The following is a 19,542-nucleotide window of genomic DNA, read 5'->3' as shown; positions in this document are numbered from 1 at the left end:
AAGAGTAGAAGTAATTGCAATGGGACGATAATTGGATGGGAGGAATTTGTCACCCTTTTTTATGAAGTGGCTGGATATGAGCAAATTTCCAAGCAGAAGAAAAAACACCTTTGGAATAAGAAAGTGAAAAAAGGCGGCAAAGAACAGGAGTAAGTTCAGGAGCACAGATTTTGAGAACAAGTGGAGAAATACCATCCGGACCTGGAGCTTTCTTAGCATCAAGATTCGTCAAAATCCTTCTGACATCCTTTTGACGGAAGACCACACAAGGCATTGAATGGAGCCTGTTGGGAATGGTGGGAGGTGTTTTACAACATCATTAATACAGGAGTTGGAAGAAAAATGGGATGCTAGCAGGTCAGCTTTATCCTTGGCTGAAGTGACAACAGAAGCATCTGGTTTTGACAGAGGTGGGAGCAGAGATGGGCAAAAGTTACAGCCGATAGCTTTGGCAAGAGACCAGAATGCTCGGCTACCATTAGGGCAAGAAGCAAGTTTTCTACACTTAACCTGTTCAAAATCTAGTTTGAACTGATTAATAACTGCTTTACAATTGTTGCGAGCTTTGTTGTTGGCAGAAAATGAAACTGGAGAATTGGAAACAATCCAATTACGATATACAACGTTCTTCTCTTGAACAGCCTTAGCACATTTATTGGAAAACCAAGATTTAGATAAAGGACGAGATTTTAAAGTGGAGTGTATGATAAAGGATTTCATTCCTATAAGAATAATATCACTGACACGATCTGAGCAAATGTTGACATCAGAAGTTTTGAAACAATAATACGACCAAGGAAAAGAAATCTTGCAGGTCATCCCATTTTGCATTTTTGTAATGCCAAACAATACGAGGTTGGGAATAGCCATGAGATAAAGGCTCCATTGGAGAAGAGAGAATCACCAAGTTGTGAACTGAGGTGCCTAAAGGACCACTCACTTTGACCGTGTATTTAGAAGGGTTGTTTGTGAGAAAAAGATCAAGTGTGTTGGCTGTATGGTTAGGATTCCTGCTATTCTTGTAGTTAAATGAACAATCTGTTCAAAGGTCATTAGTAATTGCAAAAGCCTCATCATCTCGACCGGCTGGTCGGTGTGACTAGAAAATGGAAGTCAGCTGGAGTTGTGAACATTAAAATCATCAAGGAAAATTACCACACTGTTCGGAAAGTTGGACTGGAGAAAGTTAAGTTGCAGAGCGAGGAAGTCAAAGAGCTTCAAGTGATTTGTGGAGTTGAGAGAATGGTAGAGACAACAGATGAATTTGACACAATGAGGTAGAGCAATTTTACGTCAGAGAAGATTGAAAAGAGGAGATTCCAAATTACCAAGTCTTTGACAGGGAATATCGGAATGGACATCTGCACAAATACCATCTTTGAGGCAAAAGGAATCATACGGCGAATAATTTGGGCAACTGAGATAAGTAGTAGTTGAATCAACCAATAACTGAGATTCTGTCAGAAAATGTATATGCGGTTTGGCAGGTGGCAAGTGGAAATGGACATCGTGGAGATTAGAATTGAGTGTACAGAGTATTCTGTGATTTCTGAATTGTAACTTTATTTATTAAATAATTTTGCGATCCTTACAATTTAAAATGGTGTCAAGTGATAGAGGAGTTAAAAGAAAGCGTGTGAACTTAAATGTTGCTCAGAAATTAGAGCTGATTGAGAAATGAGGACAAGGCGTCTCATAGCACATGTTTGTGAAATGTACGGCTTAAAAAAAATAAACGTTTCTGATATCTGTAAATCAAAGGCCAAATTGCAACATTTTTATATTTGCAACAGAATATTACATATTCTTTATTATAATTTAATAATTTTATATTGTACAGTACTGTATGTTGTACTAAAGCCTTTTTTTTTTTTTTTTTACATTAAGAATAATGATAAATGCCCCCCCCCCCTCCCAGGTTACATTCGATTTAACAGATTTTTTGGCATTAACATTCACCCCTTCTTCCCTATTAGTCCGTTAAATCGAGTGTTTACTGTATTTCAATATATAACTCTTTATGGTCCATTGCCACATCTCATGCACCACCATAGAATTTCTCTTCCATTCCAATGTTGCATTATATGCACCTTTCTGTTTTGCCAGTTTAGCTTGTTTTCCTGCTCTTCTGGAATAATTATTGAAATTCCTTCTATTTATACTTCATATAAACAATTTGATGAACTACTTGAATGTTTACATTCAGTTGTTAAGAACTTGGGCTGTAGTTTTTCTTCGTGTATTCACTACGTATTTACTATTTGCCAGAAACAGTGTTTTCTCATGGTGTCAGCATCTCATAAAGGCCTTTCTGATGAAGAAATTGTTAGAACTTTGATTCAGAATTTGATTTACTTTTGTCCGATAGTGATGATGATGTCGTTTTCGATCTTGACGATATATCTTATAGCAGTGATAAAGAAATTAATCAAAAACCTGTCAACTAATGCTGGTGTAGAAAATTGGAAACCAACAAGGTAAATGATGTTTCGTTGAAACATTTTCCCTTTACTGTTTCGAATTGTGGATTTCTTTCAAGTAATTCAATTATAACAACACTGAACTTGAATGTTTTTTGGATGTTTTTTACCAATTCTTTAAAGAAATATTGAATGAAGCAAATAATTATGCCACTGTTATTTCAAATAAACTACTTCCTGATTGTTCCATATGGTTTGACTGGGTTTTGGTTTCAATAAATGAACTAAAGACTTTTTTTTATGTGATTATTAATATGAGATTAAATGAAAAAACTTCTGTAAAGGAAGAAAGACAAAGCGATAGAAGAAAAGAAACAGTTTGCTCCAGAAAGGGTGCCTCTGTAGCCAGGTGGACAGGAGCAGCAGTGCATAGGACACGCTTCTTGATTAGACCAGGGTTCGATCCCGTGACCACCAAATAAGGAGGATGCGGAAAGGTCAGGGAATGACCACCGCATATCCCCGGAGCAGTATGGCCTTAGTTGCTAATGCTCCTAAAACCAAATAACAACAACAACAACAGCTCCAGAAAACAAGGATTGCATCCTGGTGAATGTTTCAAGAAATACCACACACACTAAAATCATATAAACAATAAATATTTAAAATGTTTAAAATGTTTTTATAAAATTTTATCGATCGGTTTTATATAATAACTCAAAATAAATAATTTTTGAAGTGGTCATGTACAGTATTCATTTTTTTTTTGTTTTCGAGCTATACCAGAATGGGAAGACAGCAGAAATAATACTGGACTGCAAAGAGTTAATATTATTTAGATATTTAAATGTCTAAAAAAAAATTTACATGTAAATTTTTTTCAGACAAGAGAAGCAGATATTTTAGTAGTTGGAATTGGAAGAGCACAAATGGTGAAAGGAGATTGGGTGAAACCAGGTGCTGTTGTGATAGACTGCGGTATAAATTCCATTCCTGGTATGAATATTTTTAATTTTTACTTAGAGTAGTCTGTATATTTTAGAGTTTTGAGTTATGGTATTAAAAAGTATTTTTAACTGAAAAAATTTTACAAGAACTTTAATTTTCCATTATGAAATGGTTGATAAACAGTGTTAATTATTTAATTAAAATGTGATACATTCTTAAAATGTAATAGTTAGAAGATGCTTGTGAAAAGTTAAAGCATAAACTGTTTAACTGACAACTAATACTAACCCATTCATAACCATACTATGATCATTTTAATTTCTATCTATTTTAGCTCTCTTGTTCATCATCCACTACATTAACCCAACTGTATCTTATAACATATTTGAAGAACTATATATATATATAAATATATATATAGTTCTTCACATATGTTATGAGATACAGTGTATATATATAGTGTGTGTGTGTGTGTCTGTGTAATGTTGGTTTATATATTTTAATCTTTTTGTATTTTAATCCTTCTTTTGTGCATCGTTAATGCCATTGTTTTTTGCCGTATTGGTCAATTGAACATTATACGTGCCAGTATATATTCGTTTCTAATTGTTCGAATTTTTGATTGTTGCCTGTTTTTGGTGGTTTTTACATATAGGCATTAGGGTTCATACAATTCTGGTCATTAAGCTGGCCTTATTTAGGTCATCTTAATTCCACATGGCCTACACATCTTAGGTTTAGAAGTTTATGCTTAATGATAATGAATTTTTATGATAAATTACTGATGAAAAAATTTTTATCTGTAGCAAAAGGTAATTACTAGTTATTATTAACAGTATACTTCTATTTTATTACTATTATACATTTTTAGTATAATACATTTTTGCATTCCATCACGTGGCCGTCAATCCCCTACTTCATCGGGGGCTTTGAGTGGATTGACAGCCCTTTCGATGTAATGCCTCATACTTACTCGTTTCTGTTTGTACTTATTACAGTTTTGCTATTTTAAGTTCCTTTTCTTTTGTTTTGTTTAATTTCTAAAGTTCCTTCTATAATTTTAATTTTTAGATTTAAGTTTTTGAATTTTTTTATTTTCTTAATTATTGTTTGTATATCAATTTATAGTATTAATTAGTTTTAATTTTTATTTTAACGATCTCTTTGGCAAACTGTGATAGAGTACACAAAGCCCAACGGGTTAGTATCCAATATTGTAAAATTCCTACTTACTTAATGTTGTACTCCGGTGGAGGTCGCAGAATAGAAAGAGGGAATTTCCCGCCTTCTATTTGTTTTATAGGTAGCGATTTTTAAAGCGCAGTCGCACTAACGTTACCCTGTGTGTTGATGGTGCATTGGCCTCAGGCCCCGATTTTCATGCCAATGCCTGCGGTGGAGGTTTGTTGTTGGATCGATGATTTTCTGTAAACTTTATATGGGTTGTGCTAACATGTGGATTAAAATCTTTTATTTACATGTGTATTTACATTATTTTTACATGCGTTTTTGTGCCTTACCTCGGACTGTGCCGGTACCCGCTTTTCTAAGGCGTAACAGCACATATTTGTCCAAAGGTAAAGCTATATACATATATATACAGCCTCTTACTATGGGTGGCGGGGTTAAATTTGGCAGTAGGTGTAGTGCAGTCAGGCAACGAGCCTCGTCTGGGTGCAATAAACCTTATAAACTTGGGGATACTTTTTCTGAGTAAATACTATTTTATTTTTAGATGGTTTTTGATGAATATATGTGCGTCTACATTGGGGTGGTGTGTTCTAATATTTGCATATATGGCAGTTTTTATGTGATACCTACCGTATCGGTTGGGAATTTTGTTTATATCTAGGGTTTTGATGAGTTTTTGTATTGCCATCTTTACGCTTTCTATATTGTTGCAGATTTTTAAAAGTCTGTGTGTTTGATTTCTTATAGTATTACCGTGTATATGCTTCACTATGTTGCTTTCCCAGTGTGTGAGGTTTATTGTATCGAAATTAAAATAGTCTCTTTTATCATAGTGATGTGTATATATTTTGTTTTGGTTGATGGCAATTTCGCTGTCTAAGTAGACAGCATGTTGGTTGTTATCCGGATTCGTACATTCAGTTTTTAAGTCTGTTGGGTAAGTATTCTTTGCTACATTTGCAAAGTTGTCATAGTTGATCACGAGTACGTTATCTATATATCTGTAGAATTTAATATTTTCTGTGATGTTGCTTTCATAGTGGTGCAAGTAGAGGTTAACTATGGCGCATGAACTGCTGGATCCCATAGCTATCCCCCTGCATTGCATATATGTTTTGCGTCCCATTAGTATGTAGTTGCCTTTGATACTGATTTTTGTGAGGTCATTCCAGTATTGTTTTTTGCATTGTAAGATATTGTGATATGTTTAGTAGTATATCTGTAGTACTTCTATTAGGTTGTCGTGTGCTATGCTTGTAAAGAGGTTTTTGAAATCGTATGTGTATATACTTTTTATGCTATTTTTTTGTTTTTTAATGTCGTCTAAATATTCTTTGTTATTGTTGATAATTCTGGTGTTCTTGATTTCCTTGGTGATGTCTTTTAATTTATCTTCCATTATCTTACTAGTATACTTTATGTAGCTATTTTTGCCCGAAGTAATGAAACTTTTTCCTGTAGGCACCTTGTGATATTTTGGTATCCAATATATGTAAGGGTATTGCATCCTGTCTATTTTAATTTTAAGTTTTTTATGCATGGCCAATATTTTTTTTTGCTGATACGGTTTGGATTGGTGTCTATATACCTGTATGTTTCATTGTTATACATTTCCTCTTTTATAGCTTCGATGTAGAATCTTTTGCATATAATACTGAAATTATTGTTTGCCTTGTCTGTTCTTGTGATCACGAATTTGTTTTGCATTTCTTTTATTTTGCTGTTGATACTTCTTAAATTTAAATGCTTGTAATGCTTATCATGTTTTTGTAGTGTTATGTTTTCTCTGAAGCGGTCTAATATGTTTTCAGTATTGGCGTTTATCCAGCTTTGGAATGATTCTATAGGTTCATTGTTTTTGTATGCAGCTTTGAATGCAAATTGTAACAGATCTGTGTATATTGATTTTTTTATATATTCCAGCCTAATTGGGATGTTAGGTCTGAATTTTGCACCTTTTTTCATTGTTTCTCTTAATGTTTTGTCTTCAGTGATATTGAGGTCTCCTGTTACTATATGCTTGTAATGTGTATTGATGAAGTTTTTATATCTACTTTCCTGGCAGTGACATGGTTGTTCTTCTTCATTCATTTTATCAATGGTGTTTTGGTAATTGCAGATGGTTAGTCCTATTGGCTTGGTGTAGCTGTATCTAATTTTTATTTGTGTGTTTTTGATGGGTAGGTAACTTTTGTTATTATTTATGATGTTACCGATATTAACTGTGTCGTATAAACGGTTTTGGTATTTTATTATGCAGTACTCTTTTTTAGTGTGTTCGTTGAATTTTATGCCTATTCTGAATTTAAATATGTCTTCAAGTATATTGTTGAGGTGTATGTTCTGGGTTTTTTGACTTTGGTATATATTGCTAAGTGCTTTAAGCTTACTTATTTTAATAGAGAATAGTGTATTGTGTATGTTTTTGATGTTTATGGGATCTGTGTCCCATTTTTTTCAAAGTCATTGATATTTATTGGTATTTTGTAGTTGTTTTTATTGTATTCTTGCAGTATTTTTCTGTTTTTAATCCCGTTATTTTGCCAATTTTTGCTGATCTGGAAAATAGTGTAAGTACATATTTCTGGGCTGGTGAATGCGAAGTTCCTTCCATTAAAGCGATTGTTTAATCCATAAGGGTATAGGGATTTATATTGTAAAATGAACATATCTTCCATGATTCCTCTTTGTGTGTTGTTATCGATAATGGTCAGAATGGCAATGGATGTGTTGGCGAAGTCACGCATTTGGAAGTGTCTATATTCGATTTCGTTATTGTATTTGTCTGCCCTGGTTGGTTTGCCGTCCTTTGCAGCATTTTCATCGTATTTGTTAATTTGTGATCAGTGAAGGTTCATCCGAAGGTGGAGCTCTGTACTGGTTTGTCCAATGTATTGTATCCCACATATCTTACAGGTAATTAGGTAGATTACATTTTTTGTGTGAAAGAATGTTGATGCGTTTTTGGAATTTGGATGGTGTATGCTGTGCATGTATGGACAGGTTTTACAGAGTTCGCTATTGCATTTTTTGAATTTAAGCTGTTTTACTTGTTGCATTTGTATCCCGATATCTTCATTGTTTAGTCGTTTTAGGTTTTTTGTTTCTTTGCTTATGCTTTTTTTCCCTAGTGGTGTGGCGACATTGTATGCTATGTGACCTTTGTTATGAAGAGATGGTCCAGTGTGGTCATTTCCGGTCCCGGGGTGCCATTTATGCTGTGATACCTGTACAGCATGTTATACATTGTTTTAGCGTCCATGTTGTTATTTATTGTGCATTTTGTATTTAATTTAAGGCTCATTATGTATGTACTGTAATACCTAGATGTCTGAATTTTCTATGATGGTTTATTTGTTTTTTATTGATCTTTGTTGGTTTTAATTTATTTAATTTCTTTTATTTCTTTCTTACTTTTTTGTGTTGTCCCAGTAGCCGTTTTAGCAATGCATGGGTACGAACAGAGTAAATATTATATTGGTTTATATATTAATGTTACGTTTAGATGTATGTATGCTTTTGTATTTTAATCCTTCTTTTGTGATGACGTACTCATGATCAACTATGACAACTTTGCAAATGTAGCAAAGAATACTTACCCAACAGACTTAAAAATTGAATGTACAAATTCGGATAACAACCAACATGCTGTCTACTTAGACAGTGAAATTGCCATCAACCAAAACAAAATATATACACATCACTATGATAAAAGAGACTATTTTAATTTCGATACAATAAAACTCACACACTGGGAAAGCAACATAGCGAAGCATATACACGGTAATACTATAAGAAATCAAACAAACAGACTTTTAAAAATCTGCAACAATATAGAAAGCGTAAAGATGGCAATACAAAAACTCATCAAAACCCTAGATATAAACAAAATTCCCAACCGATACGGTAGGTATCACATAAAAACTGCCATATATGCAAATATTAGAACACACCACCCCAATGTAGACGCACATATATTCATCGAAAACCATCTAAAAATAAAATAGTATTTACTCAGAAAAAGTATCCCCAAGTTTATAAGGTTTATTGCACCTAGACGAGGCTCGTTGCCTGACTGCATTACACCTACTGCCAAATTTAACCCCACCACCCATAGTAAGAGGCTGTATATATATGTATATAGCTTACCTTTAGACAAATATGTGCTGTTATGCCTTAGAAAAGCGGTACCAGCACAGTCCAAGGTAAGGCACAAAAATGCATGTAAAAATAATGTAAATAAAAGATTTTAATCCACATGTTAACACAGCCCATATAAAGCTTACAGAAAATCATCGATCCAACAACAAACCTCCACCGCAGGCATTGGCATGAAAATCGGGGCCTGAGGCCAATGCACCATCAACACACAGGGTAACGTTAGTGTGACTAAGCTATAAAAATCGCTACCTATAAAACAAATAGAAGGCGGGAAATTCCCTCTTTCTATTCTGCGACCTCCACCGCAGTACAACATTAAGTAAGTAGGAATTTTACAATATTGGATACTAACCCGTTGGGCTTTGTGTACTCTATCACAGTTTGCCGAAGAGATTGTTAAAATAAAAATTAAAACTAATTAATACTATAAATTGATATACAAACAATAATTAAGAAAATAAAAAAATTCAAAAACTTAAATCTAAAAATTAAAATTATAGAAGGAACTTTAGAAATTAAACAAAACAAAAGAAAAGGAACTTAAAATAGCAAAACTGTAATAGGTACAAACAGAAACGAGTAAGTATGAGGCATTACATCGAAAGGGCTGTCAATCCACTCAAAGCCCCTGACGAAGTAGGGGATTTGACGGCCACGTGATGGAATGCAAAAATGTATTATAGTAAAAATGTATAATAGTAATAAAATAGAAGTATACTGTTAATAATAACTAGTAATTACCTTTTGCTATAGATAAAAATTTTTTCCTCAGTAATTTGTCATGAAAATTCATTATCATTAAGCATAAACTTCCAAACCTCAGATGTATAGGCCATGCAGAATTAAGATGACCTAAATAAGGCCAGCTTAATGACCAGAATTGTATGAACCCTAATGCCTATATGTAAAAACCACCAAAAACAGGTAACAATCAAAAATTCGAACAATGAGAAATGTGTGTGTGTGTGCGCATGTGCGTGCGTGCAGGCGTGCACGGTCAAATTGTCAAATTTGGTTATAACGAGATCATGGCTGTAAAGAACAAAAAGCCATAATGATTTTAATTTATGCATATTCCCATACAACACTTACTGTTATAACAAGCGTACTCCACGGGTATACTGAACATATTTTGATAACTATGCAAACATTCTGAATTTCTCGGGTAGACGAAAAAACTGAATTCTTCGAATATATGAAAATGACAAGGATGACTTAGCTTTATGACCACCTGCATCAGATTAGTGGCCGGTTTATGGCCTTGTCCTTCCGGGGATGGGGCTATACAATAATGCATTGGCTTCCTACTTGTTGCATTACCCTATTTACAGATATTCTTGTATTCACTGAACCATAAATTTATTTCAGTCTTCTAAGAAATTTGTATGCAGATAACTTGATCATTTTAAAGTAAAATCAGTTAGAAATGAACCCTTCCTTCGGAAACATGTCTGCGAACAAAAGAAAACGTCTCTTGATTCGCAAAAAAGTTGAAATTATTCGGGAGTTATAACGTGATGCAAAAAATGAAGTGTGTAAAAAGTTTTATTTGTCCTCTTCAAGTGTATCAACATTGTGGAAGAATAAAGATGTTTACGTATTGGCACTGGAAAAGAACATAATCGGGAAAAAAATTTTAGAAAGTGTGCCGGTCAAATGTTAAGGAAGCATTTGCTTCAATGGTTCACCACTCAATGAAGGTCCGATCTTGAAGACGCAAGTGGAAAAATTTGCTAAACAATTTGGGCATGACAACCAACATAACATCGTTTATGCAAAAATTAGTGGAGAATCTCAATCTGCAGATCCAATAATGGCAAATGAATTGATTTCCTAATTTCTGCCCTAACAGTGTTTGGGCAGAAATTAAGAAAGATTTCAATGACTAAGACATCTACAACAGTTGTGCTGCTGCAACAGGATCTAGAAAATTTGGGCAGATGAGCTGAGACGTAGCAACTGAAATTTAACATTGACAAATGAAAAGTACTGCATATGGGTAGAAGTAACCCCAGAGAAATGTACCAACTGTGTGATACTACACTTAGGGTGGTAGAAAATGAAAAAGATCTGGTAGTAATTGTGCAGTCAAATATGAAGATGTGAAATTTTCTGAGCAATGCAGACAGGCTGCCAGAGCAGATCATGGAATATTGTCAATGGTATATAGGAATTGTGCTAGTAGGGAAAAGGAGGTGATTATCCCTTTGTATAAGGCAATGGTCAGGCCACATCTTGAGTACTGTACTGGGTACAGGTCTGGAGGCTTCATTTTAGGAAGGATGTAGAGTTTCTTGAGTGTGTACAGAGAAGGGCAGCAAGATTGCTGAGGGGAACGAAGGGGTCCTCTTACCAGGAAAGGCTTAAGTTCTGAAAATTGCAGCAGCTGGAGACTAGGCACCTGTGAGGTGAGATATGATTGAATTATATAAGGCCTTGAATGAGTTGGGCATGATGAAGTCTGATGGTACTCTTCCGCTTGCTCAGATTACGAACTTGAAGGGGCATAAATTCAAATTGAGGAAGACAGTTGTAGAACAGATGTGCAGAAATTTGCCTTTAGCCAGCGGATGGTTAATTGCTGGAACAAACTTCCATCTGTCATTGTGGAATTTGATAGCTTAAATAAATTCAAGGAGGAACTGGACAAACTTTTAGAGGGATTGGGATTGGTTGTATGAAATTGTTTTTTTTTTGTTTTTTTTTTTCTTGCTACACAAACTCATATGCTTGCTTTCTAGAATCACATGCCTCTATTACAACAACAACAACTACTACTACTACTACAACGTCAGTGAAACAGGACTTTTTTATAATTTGACACCTGACATTACATATAAATTCAAAGGGGGAAAATGTGTTAGTGGAAAAAAATCAAAGACTCATTTGACGGTGTTTGTATGCAGAAATATGACAGGAACTGATAAAAAAAACTGTTTTGTTATTGGAAAATCATTAAAACCTCAGTGTTTAAAAAATGTAAGGAAACTTCCCATGGATTACACTGCAAACAAGAAAGCTTGGATGACTTCGGATATTTTTCAGCAATACGTAAATGATTGGAATAAGGAGCTATTCAAAAAGAAGAAAAATATTTTATTGTTAGTTGATAACTGTCTTGCACATCCCCAGATTCAGAATTTGTCCAACATTAAGCTATTGTTTCTGCTTTCCAGTGCGACATCAGTTTTACAACCAATGGACATAGGTGTAATCAAGAGTTTGGGAAGGATTTTATAAAAGATTTCTAGATCTACATCTGATCAGTCAAAGAGAACAAAAACTTACCAAGGCTATATAGATATTGGGTGCTATAAATTTATTGAATGATGAGTGGAACAGCATTACTTCTACAACCATATTAAATTGCTTCAAGAAATCGAAATTAAATTCAAATGAAATTTCAGTTGTAGATGAAGAAGATGGAAACAGAGAAAACAACTTACCATTATCCAAATGGTTGCTATGTAACAACGTTGTAGGTTTTAATACAAATAACATCGATGAATTTGTAAGAGTCATTGACAACTTATTAACTAGTGGTCTTCTACAGAGAGTGACATTATAGATGCTGTGCTCAACAAAGACGATAATGATGATGGTAAAGACGATGAGTGTGATGATGATGATTCGATGGCAATTGAAAGTGAATCAAAATCAGTGCCGACAATTTCACAAGCTCAAGGTGCAATAGACACATTAGTCAATTTTTTTGAAGGAACTGAGGCAAATAATGACACTTTTAATGCTTTGAGTGTTTTAAGGGGAAACTTAAGAAATATCAAAGTGAAATCTTTAAAACAAACATCAATTTTTAAGACAAAAAAAAAAGGTAAACAGCAGCCATTATCAACCCACTGCAGGATGGAAGCCTCCTCAATAATTCGTGTTGAGGGAAATGGACCATAATCTGCCACGCTGGTCCAGTGCAGGTTGGCAGATCAACCATATTTAGCAGTGGGGGACTCGAACCCTGGTCTACTCAAGGAACGTGTGCTACTGCACTCCCATCAAGTTATTGAGAATTTAAAAAAAATAGGAGGTAGATTTAACTCATCACATATAAAGTGTTCATTGTTTAATTGCTCCAGGGGTTTCTGCCATCTGCACTATCACTGATATAGCAAGTAACAGTTATAACGAGGAAATTTTGTCGGTCCCTTTATGCTCATTATAACCAATTTCCACTGTGTGTGTGTGTGTGTGTGTGTGTGTGTGTGTGTTAGAATAATGAAGCAGTAAAGAAAATTAGTAAAAAAATAATATATATATACATAATATGAAAATTAAGAAAATAAAATAAATATAAAGTTATCATTAGAGGCAGCAAAATGCACATTCCGCCACATGATGCCCAATGTATAACTGATATTAAATCAAAACTAATGCCTGTAGCATGGCAAAACTGTTGAGCAAAAATAATAAATTAAACATAACAATTAATAAACAGGGAGGGAGAAGAATAGGTAACAAGACTAAAAATTGTAGCAGAAAATCTCCAAATAATTTAGAAAATCCAATTAAAAATAATAAATCAATTTTAAAAAAAAATTATATAAGAATTTAACGGTTCTTCCCTCATAAGGTGCCAGTTCCAAATTACGTGAAATATCACAAATAGAGAGACTAAACTAATTACAATAAAATAAAACCAAAATAACAAAAATAGACTCGCCATTATGCCCCATATCAACGGAGGGCCACAAGGCCAATAATGGTCAGGGAATCACTGCATTTCAATCATTAGACAAATCACAAATAAGTAAAGAAGTCTTTGTTGTTTTTCTTTGCATCCTTTGCCAAGTATTTCTCATAATCAGCCTTCGCTTGCCTAACTTTCTTTGTAACTTGATTACAGACTAGCTTATATCTGCCATAGGTTACTGTGTTACCTAATTTATATACATCCCACGCATTTTTCTTCTCTGCCACGTGCCTCATTAGTTCATCTGACATCCATTTAGGCCTAAATCTTGAACAGTATTTCTTAGTTGGTATGAAAAGCCTAGTAGCTTCCAAGATTAATTCCCTGAAGGCCTGCCATTTAGAATTCACTATTTTTAACATCATCAGTTGATCCCACTGTATAGAATTCAAAAACTGCTGGAGACCATTGTAGTCACCTTTACGAAAACAAAAACCCTTCCCTTTACACTTGATTGTAGTTACATCTTTAAGTAAATCCCACATCAGTAGACTGTGATCACTGTCACCTAGTGGCTCCTTTATATGTAAATTCCTAAAAGTATTACCCCCCCCCCTCTCTCTCTCTCTCTCTCTCTCTCTCTCTCTCTCTCTGCCCCTTTAACATGTTGCTGTAGAAAACAATCCTCCAATAAGTCCACAAAAGTCTTGGTAGCGTGTGAGTGACCAACCCACAATTTCCAGTCAATATCTGGAAAGTTAAAACCCCCCCATTGCAAGACACTCTGATTTACTGGCCCACTCTTTCTCTGCACAATTGTTTGTTGTACTCATCAGAGTCATTAGGCCTATATCACACTCCTATTCTCATTTTCCCTTTCCCAATGTTTATGTCACACCAAACTGACTCAACATTGTACTGTCCGCCCATGTCAACTGGATGCACTTACAGTACATAGATTTCGTTAGATTTCAAGTGTTTCTTAACTAACAGCATAACCCTCTTCTTTTCCTACCCTGTCTATCCTCTCTGTACACATTGTACTCCCTAAATCCCAATTCTGCACTGCTTATATCTGTGTGACACCATATCTCTGTAATCCCAAGAATATCTGCCTTTGATGCCTTGTTCAGCACTTCAAATTCATCAAATTAATTTACTATACTTCTAGCATTGGAGTACATGCAAGTATACATGCACGTGTTCTTACTCCATGTTACCCTAACACAGCCCATGTATTTATTTGTTCCATGATAACTCTCAGCAGCTCTTGAAGTCCCTAGCATGTTGCTCTCTAGGCTGCTGCTCGTTACAATTAAAGCAGTACAAGAATCGCGTTTGCCTCTGCTTGCCGCTACTGTTAATCTTTTGGTCTGTGAATACCCCTTCCCCAAGCTAACAGTTTTCCAGCTCACCTAACACTGCCTCGATAGCATCAGTGAATATTCTTGCACTCTTTCTATTTAAGTGTATCCCATCCCTGTAGAAGCAGTCTCTCCTGTTAGCAATCACAGACCATGCTTAAAAAAATTCTACCCCTTGAGCCTTGCACAATCTTTCCAGGGCTGAATTGATCGACAAGGCTCTCATCATATACTCCCTCCTATCGTGTCTGAGCAGAATTGCAGACACTTTCAAATTCAGCCCTAGCTCGCAACTTTTTTTTCAACATTGACCTATACTTGTTAAGTAAATTCTCTTAAGGTCATTAGCGGCAACATGTACAACGATATTACCTTTTGTGTGCCCTTAAAAGATGATATCTGCTGTACAATGTGATCAATTTTTGCCCCTGGCAGATATACCCTGGTCCTGTTCTACCTATCCTTTTTTGCATAATATGTTCCCCATCTCCCTAACAATAGAGTCACCAACAATAACTAGTTCCTGTGGGACCAGCACATGCTGCTGTGTTGCCTGATGTACAGGATTGAGCTCTGGCATTGAGTTAGGCAGCTGAGAGCTTAATGGGCCCCTCTTATTAATTTCCTTGAGGGCATCCGCCCTACACCCTCAAATTCTCATAGATGCCTATCATGATACTGAGTTGACCCCTAATTTCCTTACAGTATCTGCACCTAGCATTCACAAAGACATCCTCCCTGGCTAGATCATGTTCTGTTCTAGACAGATCTGCAAACATTTCACATTTCGTGCATTTTTTGATTGTGATGAGTTGGAGAATCACCTGTTTCAGTTCTCCCCTGAGCCACATCACTCTGGCTCAGGGGAGACCAAATTGTAATGGCCAGACGACTGGGTCAGAGTATATCTGAAACAGCACGACTGGTGGGATGCACATGGTCAGCTGTGGTTAATACCTACTGAAAGTGGTCCGAGGAGGGGAACCCATGAACTGACGGCGAGGTGTTAGACGACCACAGCTCATCGATGCTCGAGGTGAGTGAAGGCTCTCCTAGATGATACATGGCAACTGTGGCACAACTCGCCGGTAATTGGAATGCTGGTGATGGGAGTAATGTACATAGAACCCTGCTGAAATGGGGCTGCATAGCCACAGGTCTCTCCAAGTGCCCATGCTAACCACAGTTCACTGGCGACAGTGCCTACAATGGGCACACAAGCATTGAAACTGGACCTTGAGTGATTGGAAGAAGGTCATCTGGTTCAATGAATCACATTTCCTGTTGCACTATGAGTACGGCCTGGTACGTATGCGTGGTTTACCTGGGGAAGTGATGGCACCTGGATTCACCATGGGACGAAAACAAGCCAGTGGTGGCAGTGTCATGCTTTGGGCGATGTTCTGCTAGGATACCCTGGGTCCAGTCATCCATGTGCCGGGCACTCTGACATCTACCACCTACCTAAACATCATTGCTGACCAGTTACACCCTTTCATGGCAGTGGTCTTTCCCTCTGACGGTGCCGTCTATCAGCAGGATAATGCGCCATGTCACACTGTCCGGATTGTTCGAGACTGAACATGAGAAAGACTTCCAGGTATTTCCCTGGCCTCCAAATTCCTCAGACAGTAATCCCATCGAGCATCTGTGGTTTTTTGGAACAGCAACACCGATCTGCAGCATCTCAACCATGGACCTTACAGGAGTTAAAGGATCCGGTTACGTGTTGATACTAGATACCACAAGACACATTTAAAAATCTTGTAGCATCTATGCCTCGCCAGGTATGAGTTGTTTTGGCTGCTCGTGGAGGACCAACAGCATATTAGGTATGCTGTTGGTCCTCCATGTGCAGCCTAAAGATAAAATAAAAGTTAGTGTTTGAAACAAGTTAAAATTAGCATACTAGAAATTGTATTAAATGATTATGTAATGTTGTTACTAGTCTTATGTGCAATGTGGCCTGGCCCACAGTCATAAGAGGTCTCTGATGATATGCAAAAGAGTCTTCTTTAAAATTTTAGTGTTGTAGTCGCCATTAACAGTAGTATTTACAAAATGCATTCTGCCTACCTCTTTTCTTCTTATCCCCAAACCATCTGGCCCCAATGGAAACTTTACTATTGATTAAATTCAGTCAGGGTAATAAGCTTCATTAGATCTATGCTGAATGTAGCATTTACCATCCATACCGTGTAGGTTAAATTTGGATTCACCAGAGAATACTACAGATTCCCATTTCTCAATTGTCCAGTTAGCATGTTCTTTAGCCCAGGTTAGTCATTTTTTACACATAGATTTTGTCAATAAGGGCTTCTTACAAAATCGATTTGTTTTTAGACTATTCATTACAAGCCTTCATCAGACAGTTCTGTCACATGCATTTACCCCAGTACATTCCTTCCATATGGATTTTAGGTCTGCAGAGCTTGTATGATGATCATGGAGGCATAGATGCTTCAGAACTCTCCCCTGTGCTGCAGGTATTTTTCCGTTCCAGTCTGGTTCCAGATTTTCTTTTGACATCTCTGGTCTCACATTTCTTTTTAAGTAACCTTGACACAATAGACTGTTACAGTCACCATTTCTATATGTCAACTAGAAAAGCTCTCCCTGTCAAGAGAAATAGTTCAGCAGCATACACTCAGAAAGAACTGAGTATATGCTGCTGAACAGGAAGTGAAAGCAGTAGCAGGTGGATGCTTTTGTAAGCATCCTGTTTATTTACCTGTAGAGTGAGTTATTAAGGAAATATTTAACTTTAAGAGAGTGATGCAGTTTATGTGGATGCCACTGTAATCCAAATTTTTTTTTTTTTCCTTGTCATATTTGGTTGTGTGTTTTTACTTAGCAGACCACTGACTTGCTATCAAAGTGTAAACATCAGGCCATGCTTTGGAGAATCTCATTCCAATACTTACAGTTCTTTAAATTCCTCTCACAAAAAACGTTCTTTGTACCTTTTTTAGCATATTTTTGTCATATGTGTCATGATTTTAATCTATTTAAATTATTTTAAAGTAACAAGTTCCATTTTATTAATACTTAAACATAGTACTTCTTTTAAATTTTGTATTCATATAATATGGTAATGGTGATAAACAGTTTCCTGTATTCATTGTTCTTTAAGAGTATCAGTTTGATTTCCTTAGAAATCACTTTAAATTTAATTTCACTTATAATAGATACAACTAAAGCCTCTGGAACAAGACTAGTTGGAGATGTTGATTTTGAAGAAGTAAAGAAGGTTGCTTCGTATATCACTCCTGTTCCTGGTGGTGTTGGACCTATGACAGTAGCTATGTTGATAAATAACACTGTACTGGCTGCAAAATGGGCACTGGGAGAGAAACTAGGGAAAATGTAATGTAAATAAAATGGTGTAAAAAATTATCAAAAAGTAAATATCTTATTTTCACTTTGTGTTGTATAGATTTTTTTGAATATCTTCATACACTCAGTATTGGATTATTTTAACTTGGGATCTTTTTACCAGTTAGGTGCTATTGTGAAAAACCTCTGTTGTCTGGCTGGGTAGCATTATTAACCAGAATTAAAAAGAATTCCTTAAATTTCTGATAATTGGGGACGATATGCACTCAGTGACAAAGCTACCATACTGCCATTCTGCCACTGAGGTGGTTCTGACTGTGTATGGTTTTTAAAGATCACATGAGGCTATTGGGCAATCTCATAGGGGAGGGGCAGAATTTGTAGTTTTGCCACTGTGTGTACTATTTGACTGGTTGGCTTTCATGAGTGCACAGCATCTAATGGCTGAAAATAATAAATAGCAATGAACATGTTTATTGCATTTAACCAGGCAGTGGTTGTGCTACCAGTTGAAACAAAAATGGTCACACAGCACCTGACAGGTGCCCAATTTTTCTTTCTACATTTGTAAAAATTTTTTTTTTTTTTTTTTTTTGCCTTTTATATTCAACTTGAAGTATTAGGGTATATCACTACTTGCATTTTACTAATGGGACTGTTTTATTATATGTAATTTTTTAATGACAAAATTAAAATGCGTTTTTTATTACACTTCATTTTAATTGAAACAAAACTTTTATTAACTTTGTCCAAGATAAATAAAAAAAAAAAAAACATTAAAATATGAAGGTTATTCTTTTCCATTTTCCAATTTTTAAGACCATTAAGATCACAAATTTTCAAAATTGTTCATGTGCTGTATTTCTGCTTATTGTATACCCTATATAAATATTTAATGGGAAGCCAAAAAATTTTTTTTTAAATATATATATATATATATATCTTCTTCTTCAGTGTGCTGTCTCTTTGCAGAAGTTGGCTGGCATCTTCGCAATGGATGAACGTTGAGGTTTGCTAACCAAGATTTCCGTTTTTTCCCTCTCCTTCTTTTTCCATTGATCTTGCCCTGGATCATCAATTGCAACATCTTATATTTGTCATTCCTCATCAAATGTCTTAAATATTTTAGTTTCCTCTCCTTAATGGTGTTAGTTATTTCTGTTTTTTTCTTCATTTGTCTCATGATCTCATCATTCTTTATCTTATCAGTGCCACAGCACTCTTAACATTCCTCTGTAACATGTCTCAAAAGCATTTAACTTATTCTGGGTCTTCTTTTGTCAGAAGGAGGACAGAAAAGACAAAACATCTCAATATTCTTGTTCTTAAAGGAGTCATAAAATCACTGTGACATAGAAGGTTCTTCATTTTAAGGACGGCTGCACGTACTTGTTCAATTCTTGAGCGCACTTCAATAGAATGATCCCAATCCTTGCTCAGCGTATATCCAAGAAGCAATAACTTTTAACCCTTTCAA

At 35.6% G+C, this 19,542-nt stretch overlaps 1 protein-coding gene across 1 annotated transcript in view; it reads left to right on the top strand.

Annotated features, from left to right (window-relative positions):
* Positions 1-18,150, top strand: part of LOC150084788 (C-1-tetrahydrofolate synthase, cytoplasmic-like) — an 86,798-nt gene extending 68,648 nt beyond the window's left edge. Inside the window, exons 8-9 of the mRNA XM_090376600.1 lie at positions 3,305-3,416; positions 17,918-18,150. Coding sequence (XP_090232726.1) covers positions 3,305-3,416; positions 17,918-18,099 — 294 coding nt within the window. The 3' untranslated portion in view covers positions 18,100-18,150. The remainder of the gene's footprint in view (positions 1-3,304; positions 3,417-17,917) is intronic.
* Positions 18,151-19,542: the final 1,392 nt, after the last annotated feature.

Source organism: Mastigoproctus giganteus, chromosome 6 (assembly GCF_048544385.1).
Source record: "Mastigoproctus giganteus isolate SK-2022 chromosome 6, ASM4854438v1, whole genome shotgun sequence".
In the NCBI taxonomy this organism is placed as follows: Eukaryota; Metazoa; Arthropoda; class Arachnida; order Uropygi; family Thelyphonidae; genus Mastigoproctus; species Mastigoproctus giganteus.
Note: the sequence above shows the minus strand (reverse complement) of the source record. Positions and strands in the feature narration are given on the sequence as shown.